This window comes from Pan paniscus, chromosome 13 (assembly GCF_029289425.2).
Source record: "Pan paniscus chromosome 13, NHGRI_mPanPan1-v2.0_pri, whole genome shotgun sequence".
Taxonomy (NCBI): domain Eukaryota; kingdom Metazoa; phylum Chordata; class Mammalia; order Primates; family Hominidae; genus Pan; species Pan paniscus.
This window is the reverse complement of record NC_073262.2, coordinates 140973648-140997338: the sequence shown is the minus strand read 5'-3', so window position 1 is coordinate 140997338 and position 23691 is coordinate 140973648. Positions and strand designations below refer to the sequence as shown.

Below are 23691 nucleotides of genomic sequence, written 5' to 3'. Positions count from 1 at the left end.
TCGCACCACCGCACTCCAGCCTGGGCAACAGAGCGAGATTCTGACTCAAAAAAAAAAAAAAAAAAGTAACAAAAATGTTTTAAGAAGACCAACAAGTTAAATTTAAGCCTGATGTTTATCAATATCCTAAAGAAAATCATACAGACACTTGCTGATTTTCCCCTAACTGTAACATACATCACTCCTGACTTTGAAGTTCTCACTGACCACTCTTTTTCAAAACAGCAGATGTTCACCAAAAAAGGACACTTTTCCTTTTATCTTCTGAAGCCCAAAGATTTACCAATCTGAAATAATTTACTCTTCCGAGGAGACTTTGAAACACAATCCTAACATGCTTTGCGTAAAAATCATAGCTATAAAATTGAAACCAATGGAGGCTTCAAAGGTGACCTCCACTAGGAGCCTGGAGGGACACATTCAGGGTTTTCGACTGGGTCTCAGAAATACCACCAGGGACACCAGGACAACCCCTCATGCATACAGAAAGGACTATAATGTATTAACATTCCATCAATGAAAAAACAAACTGCAGAAGGCATTTCTCCTTTCAGCAAGGCAAACAGTGGTGCTGTCAGCAAAGCCTCCACCGACAACATTCTCCAGTTATTATTGTTAAAAGGGCTCCCTCTACTGTTAGTCTCAATTGCACAGTTCTCATTGGCTATTTCAGGCCCTAGCTTTGTGACAAACTAGGACATGTTAAGCAGAATTATCTAAAACAACCATTAATTCAGCTGGGGAGAAATACATATAGGTGTGCATGTGTGTGTACATTATGTGTGCACACATCCCTACATATAAAACTTTTTTAAATTGTTGAGTTATTAGGCTAACTATCCAAGAAACTTCTGTTTAAAAGAAAAAAAAATTCTTCTTCCTCTTTAAAGTGACTGTAAGAGAAACCTGGCTGTGGCATTTGAGACACACCCTGTTGGCCCACAGGTGCCCGCCCTAGTGGTCATGTGCCCAAGGAAAGGGTAGTGGCTGGCAAGAGGCCACAGGTCCCAACAAAAGCACATCAATCACACATGTGTGAGGGAGACTGCGGGGAACCAGGTACAATAGAACACGTATTTTAAAAAAAGACTTAAAAACATTCCCGGCCGGGCGCGGTGGCTCACGCCTGTAATCCCAGCACTTTGGGAGGCCAAGGTGGGTGGATCACAAGGTCAGGAGATCGAGACCATCCTGGCTAACACGGTAAAACCCCATCTCTACTAAAAATACAAAATATTAGCTAGGAGCAGGGGCAAGCACCTGTAGTCCCAGCTACACGGGAGGCTGAGGCAGGAGAATGGCGTGAACCCGGGAGGCGGAGCTTGCAGTGAGCCGAGATCGCGCCACTGCTCTCCAGCCTGGGCGACAGGGTGAGACTCCACCTCAAAAAAAAAAAAAAAATTCCCAGTCTCTTACTTTGCAATCAGCCAGGATCAGGCAGCCAGCCTCCCAGTCTGCAAATAGGACCTGGGAGAAGGGATGGGCAAGGCCAGAAGGGGAGAGTCAGGGAGTCAGAGCCCAACAGGCCTTTGGCTCTTGGCTCCTGAGCTCCCCAAGTAAGCCGCTGCCCCCTCCCAAGACGGGGCTGGATACCAGGCCAGGGAAGTAGCCCCACAGAGGAAGTCCCACACTTGATATCCTCCCAACCGGGAGGAGGGAGGAATGGCTTTTCTTTTTCTTTCTGAGGCAGGGTCTCACTCCGTCGCCCAGGCTGGAGTGCCGTGGCACAATCTCAATCCACTACAACCTCCACCTCCCGGGTTCAAGCGATTCTCCTGCCTCAGCCCCCCAAGTAGCTGGGACTACAGGCATGCGCCACCACGCCCGGGTAATTTTTGTATTTTTTGTAAAGACAGTGTTTCACCATGTTGCCCAGGCTGGTCTCGAACTCCTGGGCTCAGGTAATCTGTCTGCGCTGGCCTCCCAAGGTGCTGGGATTGCAGGCGTGAGCCACCATGCCTGGCCAGGAATGGCATTTAAATATGCAAACAGACATCACTGATAATGGTAATATTTGAAAGATGCTCCAACGTGTAAAAGTCTGTAAATGAATGAAACAGACTGCTAAAATGCCAGTGTTTATGGAAATCATTCCATTACCTTCTCCCCAGGTTTGGGTGACTGCTGCAATTTCTCATAATCTTTCTTCGTCTCCAAAATTTTTTTCACAAGTCCACCTGTTGAAAAATCAGTGATTTTATGTTAAAAGTTTATTCTCTATCCCAAAAACCTATTCTAAATGGGTGGGATGGTGGGAAAAACACTAAGTTTTTATCCTCTTTTTATGCTGAAACAGTTTCAAATAATCTTTATTTGTTAAGGAGATAGTACACAAGAGTGATAGAGAGCTGGTAGTGGAAATTATCACATTTCAAAGTGTTTCAGGGAAATCAGCTCCTTGAAAAGTAAAAAGCTTTAGAAATATAATAGATTTTCTATTTTCAAAGATTAAGAAGGAGTGCAGATTGACATCCAAAAATATAGCCATTTATTACAAACAGAAATAACAAGAAATGCTTCTAAGTACGGATACTTCTTTTACACTGGGGCAAGACTATTCCACTTCTTTCAGAATTTCCTCATGGGATAAATATCATGTGAAGTTTTTTGGAATAGTGTTTCACCCAAGCATACATCGGCCCGAGGCTGACTGAATAAACGAGGGTACGTCCACACGGTGGAGGACGACGCGGCTATGAAGGAAATGAGGATGGTTTCTCTGCATTGCTGCAAAATGAAAGCCTGCATCTGCTGTCAAATCAAAAAGAGCAAGATGCAAATAAGTGCAGGTATCAGTAAATACACATGCACATGCATATGCATTTATTTATTTGTTTGTTTTTCAAATGGAAGTATAAGCCCTATTTTACTGTTACCTACAGGGAGAGGGAGAGTAGAGGGTACAGGAGACAGGGAGAGTAGAGGGTAGAGAAGACGGGTCAAAGCCCCACATTTCTGATTCTACCTGGTTTTGTACATCTGACCTTAAAATCATGTGAATTATCTTACATTAAAAAGGTAAACAACACTAATGCCTAAAGGTTGAATGCAAAATGAAATAAACTTAGTGATATCCAATTGGCAAGCATGCGCCACTACAGAATAATTGTTTCACAACTTTAAAACAGGGTAACTGACTGTACATCCCTAATAGGATATACCCAACAAACAGGCAGACATACCTACCAAAAAAAAAAAAAAGTCCTTGGGCTGGGCTTGGTGGCTCACACCTGTAATACCAGCACTTTGGGAGGCCAAGGGGGCGGATCACAAGGTCAGGAGTTCGAGACCAGCCTGGCCAACATGGTGAAACCCCATCTCTACTAAAAATACAAAAAAATAACTGGGTGTGGTGGTGGGCGCCTGTAATCCCAGTTACTCGGGAGGCTGAGGCAGGAGAATCTTTTGACCCCAGGAGGCAGAGGTTGCAGTGAGCCAAGATTGCGCCACTGCACTCCAGCCTGGGCGACAGGGCGAGACTCCATGTCAAAAATAAATACATAAATAAAAATAAATAAAATAAAATAAAATAAAATAAAATCCTTCAGCGTTTCCAGTAATCCTATTGTTGTTAAAAACCAGTGGTGGTGTTCTAAAATTGCTGTGTGAGCATATGAAGGATCATAAAGCATGGTGGGGACAGCCGCTGTTGCTGGGAGCCAGGCTTTTTGGCATGAGATGGAAGAGATGCATATATAAAACCAAAGAATGCAGGCAAAACCCTACAATCCTAAATCGGAATTGGAAATATCATCACGAAGTCAGAATATACTTTCTTATTTTAAAAAAGTATATCCCTGCTTTTGCAGTGAAAATGCCCGGAAACAAGAAGCAACCCAGAGCAGTAAGCGGCCAGGTGCCTTGAAGAAATGAGGCAGTTATGGGGCAGGAAGTACACAAAATAAGCCGGAAACACCTTGTCGTATCAGAAAACAAGAAAGCTAAAGAGTGTACTGGGATGTGTCTAAAGGCCCCCAGAAAATAACTCCAATAGGTTCCCCTGGTCAAATACTGGGCAATCTGAACATTAATAAGAAAAACTGAGATGGGCTGAAATGAAACACATCCACTATGTTAAAAATCCGTGACTAGGCTGGGCACAGTGGCCCATGCCTGTAATCCCAGCACTTTGCGAGGCCAAGGCGGGTGGATCACTTGAGGTTAGAAATTGGAGACCAGCCTGGCCAACGTAGCGAAAACCTGTCTCTACTAAAAATACAAAAATTGGCCAGGCATAGTGGTGCACGCCTGTAGTCCCAGCTACTTGTGAGGCTGAGGCACAAGAATCGCTTCAACCCGGGAGGCAGAGGTTGCAGTAAGTTAAGATCGCACCACTGAACTCCAGCCTGGGTGACAGGGCAAGACTCCGCCTCAAATAAAAAAGGGTGGCTTCATATAGATACCAAAAAAAACCCCAAACCCCCAAAACCAACAAGCCCTCGTTACTCACCTGTGATAGGTGCCAGGAAACAAAGTCATATTGTGAGAACAGATCTATAAAGGAAAGTACTCAGCCTGCCTCTTCTGCAGAAACTGTGTTCCAGGATACTCAAACCCTGGTGTGGGGAACGGGGTTTGCACTACTGAGTTGTCCAGCTAGAAAACCAACAATAACATTCCAGAACTAGACTTGCAAAGGGCCTCAGAGATCATCTACTTCCACAATTTAATCGTACAGAAGAGACGAGATGTCATCTGCAGGACAGTTGCCAGTGAGTTTCCAGCTTCCAACAGTGCCCTCCCGCTCCTCTAAGGATGGGGAGCAGCAGCCATCGCCTTAAGAGTAATCCATGCCCGCAGGGTCCTATGTACCACCAGTGTGATCCTGCCAGTGTGACCCAGACCAGAACCTGGCACACAACAGTCCCTTGCACTGGATCCTTCCAGGCACACGTGGAGAAGGTGCATGAGCACACACACATGGACATACATGCACACTCGTGCCCAGGACTCACCATGCTTCTCCTCTTCTTCTAGTTCCACTGCTGTTACCTGAGCAGGAAAGGAAGGGGGAAAAAGAAGATTCAGGCTTGTTGAATTCTAAAGATCATGCTTCTGTGGATCTCAAAAAAAGAACAACAAAATTAACGAAGGTAGAAAACTAACTGAAAAATTACAGGACATTTTTGTCTACATAAATCTAAAAGCTAGACTATTAATCTCAATGAAGGTAAAACATTATTATTAAAAAACACCATATTTCGGTTAACTAACCATTTCAATTTCTGACATTTCAGAGAGCTGAGGGGCAGCTTCCACCACAAATTGATCATCCTCTTCATTGTCAGAATTGTGGGACTCTGTAATCACATTTGAAACGGTTTTACCACTCCCTGACCTAAATAAAAAGAAATTAGATTAAATTAGAATTACACATTTTCATCAGTCCCAAGCATCTGAAACTGTGTCAGAGGTCGGCAGAGAGGAATCTAATCACCAACCATCTCTAGCTAGAACTGCATCTCAAGCTACCCGCTGAAGCTAAGATGGACTGTCTGCAAACAGTGTCCTCTGCAAGCCCTCCAGGCCTGAGTCCCTGTGAGCCTCACCCTCCACCCCCACCCAGCTTCCCCACGTCCCTGTGCTGCCCAGGCCTCCTGGTCCACACCTGGCCTCCCGTCCCCACAGCCTCGCCATGCCCTCTACTGCACAAAGACCCTCAGGGCCTCCGCCTCTCCCCTGACTGCGCTCTCAGTGACACCAGCCCTTCACCTGCTGCTTTCTACCTGGAGGCGCTTATTGCCCCGGGTCACAAACCTCAGGGCAGGGGCCACATTGGGGTCCCACTGACCAGGGCTGACCCCAGACCTCTCTTCACACAGCCAGCTGGAGGCCCCTCATTCAACTCCTAGTCACAGTGGCTGCCCTATGTCCCGCTCAGCACCACGTACACACTGCGCTCCACCCAAGTCCACATCATTCTGGGCAAGTCAGCGTCCAATAGCCTGGCCCTCCAGCCCCAGACCTTGTCCTCCTTGGTGACAGCCTTCACCCAAGGGCTCTCTCATGCTCTCCAGGGCCACCCACTAGAACTGCCCCACCTACAGCTGCCCCACTCCTCCTCACTCAGGCCACTGTCAGCTCACTCTGTACAAATGTGAGCCCCCGACCCAAACACTCTACCGGCTCCTTAATGGCCCCTCCTGCCTTTGTTTCTTCCCTACACACTCGTGCTTTAAGCAATCACTTAACTCCCCTGCCCCGTTATCGCAGTGCTGCATGCGTGCACATGCATACACACACACACACACGCATACACACAAGCACAAGCACGCACACGCACACACACATACACACACACACACCCCCCAAAACCCTCCCTTGCTTCAGTGCCATGCACAAGGTCCAGAGGGAATGTAGACACTTGGGAACGACCTCTGAAAATAACATCCATTGCCCCAGACATCCTCGACTTCCTCAACTGGGTCCTTGAGACAACAACCATCCGTGTGGCTCCGCCAGGACCAACCTCACTTCATACCCGCTGCTCTGTCAGTACCAGGAAGTCCAGGCTCCTGTCCCTCGTCTCTCACGCTCCCAGCACACCCTCACTGTGGCCCACGTTCCACCTCCCCAACACCTGCGCCCCTGTGCCTGCCGTGATCGGCAGGCCCTCTCTGTCCCGCCTTGCTCTCCAGGACACAGCTTCCCCATAGCCCTCAGCTGCAGCTGCTGCTCCTCCCACCGGCCTCTTGTCACAGGCCCTGAGGGAAGGTCAGTAATTTCCTTATGCTTGCTTCGGCTTCCAGATCACTCTCCCTAAAAACTGCCAACTTTAAATCTTGTCACCCTCGACCCCATCATTGCTGCCATCAGCTGCCAACCCAGTCCTCCTGGACCCGCCACTCTCGCCAACAGTGCTCCTGTCTTAACTTGTGATTTCAAGTGTTGAGAAATGATCCTTCCAAAATCCTGGCCTTGGGTCCCTGAACCCTGCTGGGATGATCCCACCTCCCACACTCGACGCCCACTCCCAGGGGCACCCCTGTCACTACCACTAACAGCAAGCCCCAACCTCAAATCCAAGCGCCCCACTCCTTTACCACCACTATCTATATTCCCAGCTCACCGCCCTAGGGCCTGACTCCAACAATCCTTCTATCCATCCGGCACCTTCAGCCTCTCAATCCTAATGCCTCCTCCTGACCTTCACCCCGAGGGCTCCTCCCTCACTCACTGGCATAAATCCCACATTGGTCATGACCGTGGCGCTTCCACATACTCCTACTCCTTCCCTTCTCTCTCGGTGCACTTGCTTGGCAGAGCCGAGCCCTGTTTAATACAGCCTGTGCCCCCCAGTGCCTGTAGGTGTAGCCAACTGCAGCTGCAGAACAGGCCCCGCCACATCATCTTCTGTCTCTTTACGCCCAAGTCCACCAGATGCTGCCCTGAAGTCAGCTGTCAGCCACGGCCTCCGCCCAGGCACTATGGACAGGCAGCCCATCCTCCTTTGTGGTGGAGACTGTCCCATGCATTGCAGGAGGTTCAGCAATTGCCCTGCCCTAACCCCTCCCCTTCATCAGAACACCAGAAAATGTCTCCAGATCATGGCCCAGTGTCCCCAAAGTAGGATCACCCCTAGAGGAAAACCTCTGCTCCAGTCTCTTCACTAGCCCACTCTCGTGCACAGCGACTTCACCCAGCCCCTCTCTCCTCTGACACTCCTCTTCCCCCAGACCCTCTTATGACTCATGAGAAAAATAAGTACCAGAAAATCACCTTAAGAATCTGCATCACACCATGTGCCGACTCCACCTCCACGCCCGTTCCCACACCCACACGGGGACTCTGCTCCACCAAACCCCTGTCCCACGTCGCCTACGTCATCAATTTCCCCTTTCCACTGGATCATTCCCATCATTAGAAAAATAGTAACTCCCCTTGACACCACCTTTCCCACTTTCTAGTCTTATTCCTTCCCTTCTCTTTGTGGCAAAACTCCTAGAAAAACACATCTACTCCTGCCTCCAATTCCTGCCTCTTATTTGATCTGAAACCCACTCTGATCCATCCTATCTGTTGTTTGTCTTTATATTGCTTATGACTTTTTTTTTTTTTTTTTTGAGATAGTCTCACTCTGTCGCCCAGGTTGGAGTACAGCAGTGCAATCTCAGCTCATTATAACCTCCACCTCCCAGGTTCAAGTGATTCTCCTGCCTCAGCCTCCTGAGTAGCTGGGACTACAGGCACATGCCACCACGCCCGGCTAACTTTTGTATTTTTAGTAGAGACGGGGGTTTCACCACATTGGCCAGGCTGGTCTCAAACTCCTGACCTCAAGCGATCCACCCGCCTCGGCCTCCCAAAATGTTGGGATTACAGGCGTGAACCACCAGGCCCAGCCTGCTTATAACATTTTGATCACCTTCTATTTTTAATTTTTCTGCAATTAAGCCCCTAATTTTTTTCCCCTATTTTTTCCTAATTCCCCTATTGTTTTCATGCTTAGAAAGTCTTCAATCTAGGGGTCAGAGAAATGCAGTCCAACATTTTCCCATAGATGTGAAGATGTATTTTACATGTATGCATGGTTTTTCTCTTTCATCCATCTGACATGTCTGTTGGCCTATGGTGTGAGGCGAGGGCCTACCCTCACTTTTTGTTCCTCAATAGCACGTTTCCAGCACCATGTGCTGCTTCCCTCCCCCTTCTCTTAGCGGAGGCACCATGCCCACTGGAGAACACACTGTGTGGCTGGAACTGCCCTGCTGAGCCAGCCTTACCTATCCATTGGTAGCGCCTCCGTGCTGTCTTGCCGTTTGACCCGGGGAGGGGCTGGTCTTGCACTCCCAGGCCGAGGAATTCTTCTAAACCCAAATATTGGAAAACCAAAAAAGAAGTATGAAAGGCTTATACATTTCAAACTGGAAAAGAAAGCCCAGGTGAATGTTAACTCTCATCTCCAGGCCATAATCAATGTGCTGGTTAGGACGCGCTACTCTGCAGAAGAGGAGGAACGTCCCAGTAACCCGACCAACCAGAAAGTGTCCATCTTTCCACTTGTATTTTCAGTAATTTCAAAATACCAACAACTGTCACTAATCAAAACATCACATAATTCAGCTATAATTTTGAATTCCCCTAAATCTCCAAAATATTATATCACTATATAGTGAGAACTCCAGTACAGAAAACTGATATACTTCTTGTATTCTTTGTATAAGTAATTCCTCATAAGTTAGCTCAAGCACTAAATAAATAGCAGCAGCCAGAAAGAGAAGCACAGCAGTGTCCTACGTGTGATCACTCTGCTGAGGGAAAGGGATTCAAAGCACACAGACCTGATGTTGGATGAAAGCTCATTAGGAATTTCTGGAGTCTCTGGCACCTCAGACTTATCTTGGCCAGCAGGTCCAGCATCTCCTTCTAAACAAATGACAATCAATTAGCAATTCACAAAGGAAAACACACATAGATAACTATTTGAAAATACTATTTGCATCTGTATTTGCAGTTATTTGCAATCAAATACATTTGTAACTGCAAATACAAATGAGCAATTTTTCCATCAATCATGTTGATGAAGAGAAAATCGATGTCTGATATCTAAACTCGGTGAAGATTTGGGAAAATGGGCACACTCAAACCCAGGGAATACAAACTGGTTCAACTACTTCAGAAATAAAATTCAAAAGGCAGGCCGATCAACTCAACACTTAAAGGAAATACAACCCAAGAGGAGAAATGGACACATGTCAAGATGTTCACCCATCGTCACTGGTAATACTGACAATCAATCAGTAACTAAGTAGATTATGGTACAGTCACATGTCAGCCCCCTTTTGTGTGAAACAATCCAGTACAGTAATATAGCTAACAATTATATACATATGCATATATATATATACAGGGTTCTAGAAGAATATTCATTTAAGTTATAAGCAGTAGAATTACCAGTGCTTTTAATTTTTGTTCTTTTTTTTTTGCATTTTTAAATTTTTCTACATTGGTATACCATATTATGTTTATAATCTGAACAAAGTTTTCTTCATTTTGATAAAAAGAATTAATCAGTAAATAACAAGGCCTAAACTATTAAGACAAGTTTACTCCACTATTTAAAGTAAAAGGAATTAACACTTCAGAAAATAGTCAGAATTTGAATATTAGAAATATACTTTATATTCTGGAAAAAATCCTGAAATGTATTGTTTTCAAACTTAAAACATATAAATTAAATTTCAAATTAAATTAGGGTAGTTGGCCAGGCGCAGTGGCTCACACTTATAATCCCAGAACTTTGGGAGGCCGAGGCGGGTGGATCACCTGAGGTCAGGAGTTCAAGACCAGCTTGACCAACATGGAGAAACCCCGTCTCTACTAAAAATACAAAATTAGCTGGGCGTGGTGGAACATGCCTGTAATCCCAGCTACTCAGGAGGCTGAGGCAGGAGAATTGCTTGAACCCGGGAGGCAGAGGTTGCGGTGAACCGAGATCATGCCATTGCCCTCCAGCCTGGGCAACAAGAGTGAAACTCCATCTCAAAAAATAAATAAATAAATAAATAAATTAGGGTAGTTATGATCTTTTTCCATAAAATAAGTTACTTTCACTAATGCACTTTATAAAGCATGAATCTGAGAGTCCACATTTACATTCATACACATGCATACAATTGATATGACACACAGGTATCTAAGGCCATTCCTCACCTGCATCACTGGTGGAGTCACCTAAAGAAAAAGCACATCAGAAAATTAGCTTTTGTGTAAGTCAACCTCAATACATTAAATGATGAGAACAGAATTGGAGAAAAAACACACTGTACATAATTTTGGATGTCTGCTAAGAAAAAAAGATCATTTCCTCATAGCCGCTTTTCTAATGTCCCTATTGCCATTTTGTTTTATTTTCAAAGATAGAAAAACAAAGAGCAAACAAACTGTGCATCATAAAATGGTACTAAATAGAAACAGGACACAGGGATGTGGAGAAAGCACATCGGAGAGGAAGTAAACAAGTTCATGAGACAAGAATCGACAAAGCCAGAGCCACAGAAAAAGCGCATCCAAATGTGAGGGAACGACGCAACAGTCTGAACCTGGCCAACCAAATCCCGGGCCGTTCCAAAGACTGGGAGACAGTCAACAACAGCCCATCTTATAGACATGATTGGTAAGCATTTTTCCATCAGCTCCTGAAAGCAGAAGAAAATTCCAGCTCAACACAGGCCCACCTCTGCACCTTCACCCAGGATCCTTTTTCTTCAAGTGTTGTCTTGAGGACAAATGTGACCTAAACGGTCAAAGTAAATGAGCAGTGGCACCACAGGGGTGGGGTGGATTCAAAACCACAGGTGGGAAATCTCTGTTTCACACTCTTAAGATGCACGAACGCATTTGCAGAAGAGCGGAAAGCGCATGGATTCACATGACAGCCCAGCACACTATACGGGCAGAGAGGAGGCAGCAGGGCCTGATGCAGCGCCTCATTTAACACGGCCCCGCCTCAGACAGGAACAGTTCACGCAGCCTCGAGAAATCAGCCTGGGTTATTGTGAGGGTCCACACCGAGCAGAGTGAGGAGCACTCTACAGACACCTCTAGCTCGTTTATTCACAGGAGGACTTTCTGTGAGCATAACAGCCAAGAGCTCATAAATGCTGCCCTAAGAGGGTGGCTCTGGCAGGGAGAGAGGGGGCCAAGCTTGTGGATCAAGGGGAACCGGGAGGCTCTAGAGGACTCTATTAGTATGGGCCTGGGAACCTCCAGAGGTCACACCCCACAAAGTACCACAGCACAGGGGGTAGCCTGGCACCCACCAGGGCCTAGGGGACTGGAGGGCACAGTGGTTAGCAGGGGCTGGGAGAATGTGGTTCCAGATAGTGCCACTACAAGGGCAGTTTCAGAGACCCCAGCACTTTGGGCCAATGGGGGCAGAGGACTCAGCTCAACCCTGGGATGGGACTGCTGGGGACCAAGAGCAGGTGGCAGAAGATCTTTTCCTCATGGCTGTGCGGCCTGGAGCGTGTGCTTAGCAGAAACCAGCACTGAGAGTCCTCGTGCGACCTGGGGGCAGGCAGCAGACACAGTTTCAAATCCCCGGCTCTTTCTTCAAAACACCAGGGTGTTGGGAACAGACCCTGGATTAACACAGCACTCAAAAAGGTGCCTGAGAGGTGCAGTTATTCAACCACAAGGCCGATACCCAGAAGGAAAGTCAGCACAGTGAACTCTCTACCTTTCAATGGATACATCCAGTCCCCGTTACCCAGAACCCAAGGCACCTGCCACATGGCCCACACCATCCTCCCCGACGCCTGTGCTTCCACGGTGCCAGTGCTCTGCCAGCTCCTGCACTCACAATCTCGTCCTAGGTGACCTAGTCCCCACCCAGGCTCCTGCCATCACCCAGCGCCAGCAACTCTCACAGCTCCTCTCTAGCCTGGGCCTTCCCTCTACGCTCCATGCCAGCTCCCCCAGCACGTGCCAGCAGCCCTGGAATCCCACCACTTCTCCCCTCCCAGGGCGCCTCCACAGTCCAGGCCTCTCTCTCTTCTCTGCACAATCTTTAACCCTCCCTAATTAACATGGCCACTCTTTAAAATCTAAATATCATTATACTGCTCCTCCTAAAGATATAATTAGCCTCCCGCTGCTCTTCCAATAAAGGCTAAACTCCATAAGCTGGCACAGGGACCTGGCTCTGGCCCTTCCTCTGGGCTGAGCCAGCCCTGCTGCAGTCGCATCCCAGCTGGGATCTTGGTTTACACAGCCCCTTCTGCCCTGCAGGCTTTCTGGGCCACCCTCACCAACCAAGGCCCCTCCCGTCCCAGACTGCCACCCCATCAAACGATTTCGGTTGATCTTCGAGCCTCATCTGCACCAGGAAGGCAGGAGGCCAGCCTGACTTCACTGGCTCATGCGCTCCCAGCCTCAGGGCTGACATGCAGTAGGCCTTCAACAGATAATTTTCTGTTTGAACGAATCAACAAACATCAGCCCTCCCCTGGCCACACCCCACCCTGCCGCTGCCACCTGCACAAGCCTTGGTTACCTGGGCACTGGTACCCTTGCAGGCCTGTTAGGAGCTCCAAGGCCTCAAAACACAAACATTGAATGGCTATTTTACCAAAGTTTTTTTTAAGGCTGAGAAAATTTATGGTGAAAGTAAAATCTCACTGAGGTATAATTCAACACTCAAAGAAAATGACAGACAGAAAAATCATGGTGGCCACAGCACGGTGACCATGAAGTCTGGGGGGTACACCTCTTGACTGGTGGGGCTCTCCAAGTAGTGACCCCAAAACTTTTCAGGGACCACTCATGACACCCCCCAAGTGATGAAACATGCCACCTCCTCTCACTTACAAAGCACGGGGGAGCACACGAGTGGGTCCCATGCTACCAAGAAACCACCATGTTCGATTCTAGTTTACGCAAAAAGGCAGAAGTGAATCACTTGCCACGTTCAGACCCAAGAGGAAAACCTCGGGCTCTGGGCTGCGGCCCTTTGGGAAGAAGGTTCTGGAGGGCTCACTCTGCTCTTGCCAGGAAAGGGCGAAACGGGACCATTCTTACCTTTCTGCTTCTCTGTAGGGTTGGGCTGAATATTCTCACACCGCAGACTAGCTGAATTATCATCTGAAATACTAGTTGAGTTAATATTAGCTTCTTTTGTTCCTGACATAAAACAGTTTAAAATTAGTCATTAAGACTGTATACCAAAGGGCCAGTGATCAGTGGCTTCATTAACATAGAGCACACTTACTTATCTATGTTTTCCCACACTGCAAGTTTGGACTGACAAAGGACTGACCAAAGGCAGCTTTTAGAAAACATGCATCTAGAATGTTCCTCCCCCATGGGCGGCTCTGGGGTGAAAGGGAAAGGACACCCCAGACTATGAGTGGATCCTTGGTCTACTCAGGCCAGGAGGAGCAGACTGCCCCCGCCCCCCATTTCTGGAGCTACCTGACACTGCCAGTCTCCACTCACCTCCCCACTAGAGCCAGACCCAGCAGCTGAGAGGCTGCAAGTAGGCGGCTGTTTCAGGAATGCAGGAAGAAAAGAAAAATATTTTGGACACAGTGCACAGTCCTGGCCATATTGAAAACTTCCACATATTGTCTACTAATTACTGACTGATGTTCCAAAGTTTATGAAGATAGAACAAATATCAAATACCTGAGAAAATATTTTTGCTGTGAAAAAAAAACAGGCTGGGCACAGTGGCTCACACCTATAATCCCCGCAATTTGGGAGGCCTAGGTGGGAGGATCACTTGAACCCAGGAGTAAAGACAACCTAGGTAACACAGAGAGAACTCGTCTACACAAAAAAATATAAAATTTAAAAAGCTAGCCAGGCATGGTTACACACACCCGTAGTCCCAGCTACTCAGGAGGCTGAGATGGGAGGATCACTTGAGTCCAGGAGTTTGAGGCTGCAATAAGCTGTGATCATGCCACTGCACTCCAGCCCAGGGCAAAGAGTAAGACCCTATCTCGGGGAAAAAAAAAAAAAAAAGGCCAAGCACAGTGGCTCATGCCTGAAGTCTCAACACTTTGGGAGGCCAAGGCAGGCACCAGCCTGGGCAACATGGCGAAACCTCATATCTACAAAAATTAGCTAGGCATGGTGGCAGGTGCCTGTAGTCCCAGCTACCCAGGAGGCTGAGGCAGGAGAATCACGTGAGCCCAGGAGGTTGAGGCTGCAGTGAGCCATGATCGTGCCACCGCTCTCCAGCCTGCGTGTAAGAGCGAGATCATGTCTGAAAAAAAAAGGGTAGGAGCCGGGTGTGGTGGCTCACGCCTATAATCCCAGCACTTTGGGAGGCTGAGGCCGGTGGATCACGAGCTCAAGAGAGCGAGACCATCCTGGCCAACATGGTGAAACTCCATCTCTACTAAAAATAGAAAATTTAGCCAGGTGTGGTGGCACATGCCTGTAGTCCCAGACACTCGGGAGACTAAGGCAGGAGAATCTCTTGGACCCGGGAAGCAGAGGTTGCAGTGAGCGAGATCGTGCCACTGCACTCCAGCCTGGTGACAGAGCCAGACTCTGTCTCAAAAAAAAAAAAAAAAAAAAAAAAAAGATAGGGGGCCCAGATGAGGGGCTAGAGGAATAGGTTCTATATTACAGCAGGACCCAGAGCTGGAAAACTAGCTTCAGTCAAAGGACCTACCACTCTAAAACGAAACTGAGAGACAAAAATAAAATTGTAAAATGTTCCCTTTCCTGAAACACAATCTTATAATTCTTAAAACTATTCAAAACAGCTTACATCAGAATCAACCTGACATTAACTATCATATAACTGTTTTATTTATAATGCAATAGAACTACATAAAATAGATGACACATAATTTTGCAAAGACATTTTTATCAATATGTGAAAATGATACTGACTTAAATAGTCTGATTCAAATAGTTATTTATATTTTACTCAGGGTAACCAGAGAATAAACATGAAATATTAAGTTCTTAACAAAAAAAAATCTAAAAATAAACATAAGTTTGGCGGTTGCAGATGCTCAACTTTAGAAGAAAACACTCTAATCGTTTTAAGTTGTGTACTTGATTTCAAAGTGTCAAATGTTTTCCATACTCTACCATATTCACCATCACAGTAAGCAAATTATAAATGCATTATCTTCATTCTGTAGTTCAGAGACCAATGACACTTTCACAATTTTACCTTTTCAAAGTTCTAGTGGTATTCTTATGTAAGCTTTACTAAACCCCAAGTTCACACCGAGAGAAAGAACATGAAAACAGACTATAGCTCACTAATTATACCACACTGTAGAATCAATTCATAATCACAGAGAAGGGACTAACCAATTTGTCAAATAATAGCTTTAAACAAATAAATAATGCACTTATAAAATGAAAATGATGGCCGGGAGCGGTGGCTCACACCTGTAATCCCAGCACTTTGAGAGGCCCAGACAGGTGGATCACCTGAGCTCAGGAGTTTGAGACCAGTCTGGCCAACATGGTGAAACCCCATCTCTACTGAAAACACAAAAATTAGCTGAACCTAGTGGCACACGCCTGTAATCCCAGCTACTCAGGAGGCTGAGACATGAGAATCCCCTGAACCTAGGAGGTGGAGGTTGCAGTGAGCCAAGATCATGCTACTGCACTCCAACCTGGCAATAGAGTGAGACTCCATCTCAAAAAAGAAATAAAATAAAATAAAAATGAATAGGCAAAATAAAAAAAAAAAAGAGTCACAGCATAAGCACAATCTGTTGTCTAGAGCTACCTGGTAACCAATGAACCTTGTAGGTGAGAATGTGAGCCCTGGCTCAAGACACCCTAGGGTAGAACACTGGCGCTTCCTCTCTCCATGGGCTATGCTTTGGTCAGGTCCCTCAGCCTTCCTGAGCCGCAGTTTGCCCAGTTTGCCCCGCCTCACAGAGCCATCCTGAGTCAAATGAGATCTTGTGCATACAGCAAGGAGCACTGTGCCCGGCTGGGAGGGGCCAGTCCCTATCAGTCACTGTTATTGAAACTAATCAGACGTACGGTCCATAAATACAATTGAAAGAGGTCCATCATTCGGCCAGTGTTCTGCGCAAATTTTAGCTACACTAAGTTAAATGTCATCAAATAGCCAGTTTTTTTTTTTTTTTAAAGAATAGAAAAACATTTCTGGGACAATTAGAATATAACTTGGGTTTTAGATGCTATCAGGAAGCAATAACTGAGTTCAGATAGACAATACTTTTCTGGCTATGTAGGAAAATGTACTTTTTTTTAAAGCTGCATGTCGAAGTATTTAGAGATAAAGTGTTAGGATATTTTTTAACATACTTTGAAACAGTTCATTAAAATATGTAACTATATGCTGGGTGTGCTGGCTTATGCCTGTAATCCCAGCACTTTGGGAGTCTGAGGTGAAAGGATCACTTGAGCCCAGGAGTTCAAACCAGCCTAGGCAACAAAGTGAGATGCTCTCTCTACAAAAAAAAAAAAAAATTAGCTGGGCATGGTGACACATGCCTGTAGTCCTAGCTAGTCAAGAGGCTGAGGCAGGAGGATCACTTGAGCCAAGAAGTTCAAGACTGCAGTGAGCTATGATCATACCACTGCACTCCAGGCTGAGTGACAGAGCAAAGCCCTGTCTCAAAAATACACATAAGAAGCCGGGTATCGTGGCACACACCTGTAGTCCCAGCTACTCAGGAGGCTGAGGCAGAAGAATCGCTTGAACCTGGGAGGCGGAGGTTGCAGTGAGCTGAGATCACGCCACTGTACCCCAGCCTGAGCAACAGAGTGAGACTCTGTCTCTGTCTCTCTCTCTCTCTCTCTCTATATATATACACACACACACACATGCATAACTGTACATTAAGCAAAATGGCAAACGTAAAACTAGTGAATCTGGGTGAGAGGTATATGGGCACTAGTTGTACTATTCTTTCTACTTTTCCATATTTTTCACAATAGAAACAGTTAGAGAAGTAAGCAAAAATGAAATGAGGGAAACTAAGCAAAATAAAGACCTGACTTAATGTTCCAGAAAAACCTGGAACTGTCACACAATTGTAAAGCGAACAAAGCACGCCTTACAGCTTGCATAACAACTGGAGTACAGGAAGAAATTGTTCATGTTTTGAAAAAGAAATGGATAAATTCCTTGTTGAACTCTTTAATCCACCCAAAAAATCAAAATGGTAACAATAAAACCCACAAATTCTCTGATGATGACCCAGGCTATGGGCACAGGGCTCACGAGGGCCGGGTCAGTCAGTGCAACAAAGGCTGGCTTTGACAACATGGACTTTTCTTTGAAGCACTAAGAAGGAAAGGTACTGTGAGGACCAGCTCATTAACCAGACCCAATAGCAGTGCACCCTCAATGAAGAAATTAAGGAACTGTAACAACTGCCAGCAAACTCTGAATTCCAAATGTTAAACCATGACCAGTGCAAGGTAACACCTGCAACTGCGAGGACAGAGACCCCAGGTCCGTGCTGTGGCAGGACCCTAGGGGAGCAGGGCCAGGGTCGGGGGGAGGAGAAAGACAAGGGACCGGGAGTCTCTCCAGAGCCCAGACTCTGCTCCTGGCCACTGTTCCCAACCCCCCGCCCCGCCACCCACCCCACACTGCCACCCAAGGACAGCAGGAGACTCTGCTCCCCAGCAGGTGGCATCAGGCTCCATCCCAATCTCTGCAAAAAGCTCAACCCAGAAACCACGTTTGCAGTTTGTGCTTCTTACTGCCTGGGCTTGTGTTATCTTCACACTTGTCGATATTACCTATACAGTCCTCACTACGTGTCTGGAGAATGATTTCAATTTGTTCTAAATCCATTGCCCATCTCAGGATGAGCACTGTCTTGCCCTGATCCAGGGCTGGCAGTTCAGCAGAGGTGATTCGTGATAAAGCGGGTTAGACCGCGGCGTGCCTGGGGCAAGCCACCACTTAATGGACACCTCGTTCACCCTCAAGGCAGGTATCTTTATGCCCATTTATGACGAGGAAACTGTGGCTCAGAGAACTCACTCACGTGGCTGGCTCAAGGCCATGAGGCAGGTAAGCAGGAGGTGGGGAGTCATCCCTGTGGCCTCAGAGATGAGGTCCTAGCTATCTGGGTGGGGGCTACCAGGAGTCCACCCCTCAGGCTTTCGCCACTGCCTGCTGCCCTCTCCTGCAGTGCAGGATTGCAGTGTGCCTGGGTGTTTCCCCCCAGGCGCCTGGGGATGAGGAAAGCTCCCACAAAAAGAAAACATACATCACCAAGATGTGGTTGAATGGTAACATGCATGCCTGTATGGCAGGGGCTCTCTTCAGTGGAAACACCCTGCTCCAGCTCAGTCACCTTTTACTCCGCCATCCCATGCTACTGAAGACCCAGACAACTCCCATATAGTCACCCTACTTGGAATAAAATAACCACAGATCATCTTTCACACTGCGGCTGCTGTACCAAGTGCGCCCACTCCTGGAAATGCCAGCTCTGAGGGGAACGCACACAGAGAGAGAAGGATGTGCTCATCGGTATTCCAGCTACGCTCCAGAACGTGTAAAAGTCAGACAGATACAAGGCAAGTTGGGCCCAGCAAAAATTTCCTCTTCCCCTAAAGTCTAATTTTACACTATTTTTACCTTAAGTGCAAATGAAGAATTCTAGCATTTTGAACAATTCCATCTGAAGTCACAGATGACAGTGGTTACTGATACTGAACCAAGGACCACCCCCTCTGAGGCAGCAGGACGAGGGCTGGGCACACCCACCACACGGCTGGACTGAATGTGATTGGCTGTGACAGGCCAACTTCCCCAACGTGCCTAACTAGCACTTTAAACATCTCTACTGCGAGCATTTTCTGAGTAGAATAAAGCAGAGCAGGATGAAGACATAAAAACCGTTTCTCTGTGTCATCAGCCACACCACTGTGAGATCCCAACAGCAAGATTAAGAAAGCATTTTGACTGAAATGTAAAAATAATCTATGTATAAAAAGGCATAAAATTAACTAAAAGCTGAGTTAATAAAGTTACATAACTTAGCATATTAAAGCAAATAAAACCTCAAGTTATGTCCAGTCTTCAATACATGATGAAAAAGTCTCATGAACGTTAAAGTAGTTAGAATAATTTTTTAACAATGTATAACCACATTGAGATATAACCATTCACATTAAAGTGGTGAGGAATTTAAACTAAAGAATATATTTTTCTTACCTATTTCTGAAGTTGTCGTTTCCTGATTTGGCTCATTATTTATTCCAGACACTATGGAGTCTAAACTTTTAGCTGAAATATTATCCTCCTTCCTTCCTGACATAAAATAGTTAACAACAGATTAAAATATTATAAAAGATTTTGTGTTTGGTTGTTTTAGCTGGGATTTATAAGGGTTACACCAAGGTCACCAGCAAACTGTCTTGTCAACTAAATGGTCAATTCTCAGCCTCCACATGACTCCCCTCATTAGAGCTTGACAAGAAGCCCCCTCTCCTTCCCTAACACTTTCTTCCTCTCCAAGTTTTCCTCCAACTTGTTGGCCTTCTGTTTCCTTTGCAAGGATGATCCTCCCTCCACCTCTTCCTCCTCCTCCTCTTCCTCTTCTGACCTGGGGGACCACAGCAAGCTCTGGAGTTCACCACGTCCTTTCCTACCTACACACGCCCCTGGACTAATTACTGCGCAAAGGTCCATGTCCGTAAACATCACTTGTATGCTAGAACTCTCCATTTTTTGTTTTTCCCTTTGGTTTCTCCAGCTCTCTCCTGATCTCCAAGTCAATATATCCAGCTGTCAACTAGATGTTTCTACTTGGTTGGTCCATAGCCATCTCAAATTTGTTGTCCAACACAGAGTTCCTAACACTGCCACCCATTCCACCAACCAGTGTCTCCCAGAACCGTCTATGTCAATAAAGGCCACCCCCTAGGAGCCCAGACCCCTCCCACAATGAATCTCATCTTTGATTCCTTTCCATTCAAACAAGTGGCATCCAACCTGCCAGCACAGTAAACCCACTCTGCTGTCACCACTGGCACTCTGGTCCGAACCATCACCTCCTCTTATCCAGATGCCATGGCCCCCTCCTCGCTGCGCTGCAGCCTTTACTCCTGCCACTCCAGTTTTAAAAGGAGGCCTTCTAAAACCTAAGTCAAATCTTGCCTCGGTGCTGCTTCAAACTCTTCAAGGACTTCTGCGTGCACTCACTGTAAACCACGCAGCTGCTGTGGACCGGGAACAGCAGCTCCAGGACCAGCAGCTCCAGGCCCTGCTTCCTGGCCCGGCCCTTTCCCCTATCACTGTTCCTCTCTCCACCCACCTCACCACTCACACACCTGCATGTCCTCCTTCACCCAAGTCAGCTCTCTGTCCAGATGTCCTCCCTCGGAGAGGCCCTCCCTGCTCACGCCCCTCATTCCTGCTCCTCTTGGCTTCATTTTCCTTGAAGATTCATCACAAACTAACATGCACATATGTACCCCTGTGTTCTCTTTATTATCATAAATGTCTGCAGAATCAGTGAAGGAAGGCTCAAATGGACAATTTAAGCCTGTGATTGACTCAGGGTAGGAAATCCTCACCTGGCCAGGGGCAGCCCTGCATGGGGCCAACATGTCCCTCTGCCCCCTCTCCACCCTGGCCAGAAGGCAGTGTTCTAGAGCTCAGGCCCCAGGTCAAGCAGGGCCACACCTATGCCAACCACCCCTACAAACTTCCACATGTTCAATGACCAAGCAGAAGCACAGGACCAGGCAGTAAAGCTTTCAACTCTCAACATTCACTCACAGCCTCCACTATGGTTCACTTAGCTTACCAAGCTGTTTCATGCTATGTTCCTTCTTAGCTTTATAGTAGGAAAAGTTATGTTCTTTTTCAGGGGAAAGACTATTTTCACTGGTTTTAGGGTCCCTTCTTCCTGACATAAAATTGCACAATGAAAATATATATTAAACTTAATCTGTAATGTAATGTAAAGCAGTTAACAAACAAATGAAATTAAAATGTACTCATTAAGTCAAAGTGATCAGCTCTGTATGCACTACTTAGAAATAAGCAAAAATTATAATATTCTCAGGCAGAATGCTTTCTGGATTCTGCAGGGATTCCAGAATGACTTTAAGAGTCTAAATATGTTTAACAATGTGATACCCTCACACCCTGTAGTAAAGTCTCATTCATCCCCTTGAGCAAGACACAGAGGTCCAGTGTGTCACACACCTCTGGGTACTGGGCATTTGCCCAAATGAGAACCTACTTAAGCGAGGCAGAATGTTCCGGCAGAGTGCCAGCTTTGCTGGGGAACCCACAGGGAGGTGTGCCCGGCTAGCAGGAGGGGAAGACAAGAGTCCACTGAGCTGTTGATAGCTCAGGGAAGCTCAGTGTCAAAAAGCCCATAAATGTCTGCTAATAAAATCTCTTAAGACCATACAAAAGAACCCTAGAGCACAAGCTCACCAGTAAACACAGATGCACATATCGGAAGCAATTAGAAAAGAAGAGCAGATGATACAACTGTCTGCTTAGGAAAGCCAAAAGAATCAACAGAAGAACTACTGGATGAAGAGGCAACAACAGGCCAGGCACAGTGGCTTACGGCTGTAATCCCAGCACTTTGGGAGGCTGAGGCGGGCAGATCACTTGAGGTCAAGAGTTCGAGACCAGCCTGGCCAACATGGTAAAACCCTGTCTCTACTAAAAATACAAAAAATTAGCTGGGCGTGGTGGCATACACATGTAATCCCAGCTACTCAGGAGGCTGAAGCAGAAGAATCACTTGAACTTGGGGGGCGGAGGTTGCAGTGAGCCACGATTGCGCCACTGCACTCCAGTCTGGCAACAGAGTGAGACTCCGTCTCAAAATAAATAAATAAATAAATAAATAAATAAATAAATAAATAAATAAAAAAAATAAACCAGCGAGCAACCACTGTGACCAACATACGCAACCAAGTACACGCAACGTGTTCTCGGAAGAGGGGGACACCTTCACTAAGCTGAAGTTAGAGGTGCCTAATCTTCCTAAACTAATGAAAGCATATATTTAACACAAGTCCTATCAAATTCTGAGACGTTGGTTTGTTTATTTTGCAAGAGTGGAATTCTTGAGTCATGAAGAGTTTTTAAAATTCATCCGGAAGAATAAGCAAATACGATGGCTTAAAACTTTTTGGAAAAGAACAATGATAGAAAACTAATAGTAAAAATAAAAAAGTGGAAGTAAAAAACACCACACACAAAAAAGCCCGTAACCCAGACTACAAAAGGCATCACAGAGCAGGAGAGAAGCATTCAATGAATAAGTGATCCTGGAACCACGGATGAATTATTCTGACAAAATAGATTCAGAGCCTCACCTTATACCATGAATTAAAGTAAGAGATAACATAAGAAATTAAGTAAAAAAAAATGTATGATAAAGCACAAATCTTCACCTCTCAAATCTCTGGACAGATTACCAAAAAAAAGATTAGAGGCCTCAAGCACATAACAGTTTAACACTTAGGCAAATCAGAAACCAAACCAAATATAATTAGTAGAAACAAACTGAAAAAGAAACACTCATGCAAAAACTGGCAAATTGGCAGATGTCCTTAACATACAGCACGTGCAAGCAAATCAGTAAGAACCCAGAGAAACCAAAGAACAGGCAGGTCAGAGACGCCCAAAACACTCACATGCGATGACAAGGACCATTTCACTGGTCATCAACGTTTTTGTTTTTCGTCCATCAAAATCAGCATGCCTTAACAACACTGGAGAAGGTGTGGAGTGAAGGGCCATTAAGGGCACGCAGTAGCCATAATGCCACACCCTTTGTGCCAGCCACTGCGCTTCTGGAAACCCACCCCACAGCGGTCAACCAAAAGACAGCAAAGGCTTCTGGCACTAAGCTGGTCACAAACGCATTACTAATTATTGTGCACACGTGGAACCTACCATCTAAGCCTCCTTTCTAAGGCAAAAATTCCCACTACTACGTCTTGCCACCCTTCTTTAACTTACACACTTTAGGAAAAGGATGATTTTTCAGAAACTAGCACTGCTCATTCAAAGTAACTTCATACTTCAATGAAAAATAAGCCTCCAATGCCAGTGGCCTCCAACAGGGCTTCCCTGCATTTGCCTGACACTCTTATGTTAGGCAAGATGATGAGGTACTATCCTTCAGTGGACCGCAGGCCAGGCCTGTACGTTCGGCTTTTAGCGTGGCTTCCAATCATAATTTCTGCAGTTTTTAAACACATAAACATTATCTGCCTACATGC

General features: G+C 46.1%; 1 protein-coding gene across 7 annotated transcripts in view; it reads right to left on the bottom strand.

Moving 5' to 3' along the window:
* The window catches only part of TRAF3IP1 (TRAF3 interacting protein 1), an 81926-nt gene that overhangs the window by 44298 nt on the left and 13937 nt on the right, over positions 1-23691 (bottom strand). For 3 of the 7 annotated variants that reach the window (XM_034955488.4, XM_034955492.3, XM_063595347.1), the window contains 6 exons: positions 10654-10674; positions 9282-9366; positions 8724-8807; positions 5215-5338; positions 4956-4992; positions 2101-2177 (listed from right to left, as the gene is read on the bottom strand). In XM_034955488.4, the coding sequence (XP_034811379.1) occupies positions 2101-2177; positions 4956-4992; positions 5215-5338; positions 8724-8807; positions 9282-9366; positions 10654-10674 (428 nt within the window). Of the gene's footprint in view, positions 1-2100; positions 2178-4955; positions 4993-5214; positions 5339-8723; positions 8808-9281; positions 9367-10653; positions 10675-13521; positions 13624-23691 lie in introns of all 7 variants that reach the window. The other 4 variants (XM_034955490.3, XM_034955493.3, XM_055109270.2 and 1 more) reach the window with 3 other exon arrangements.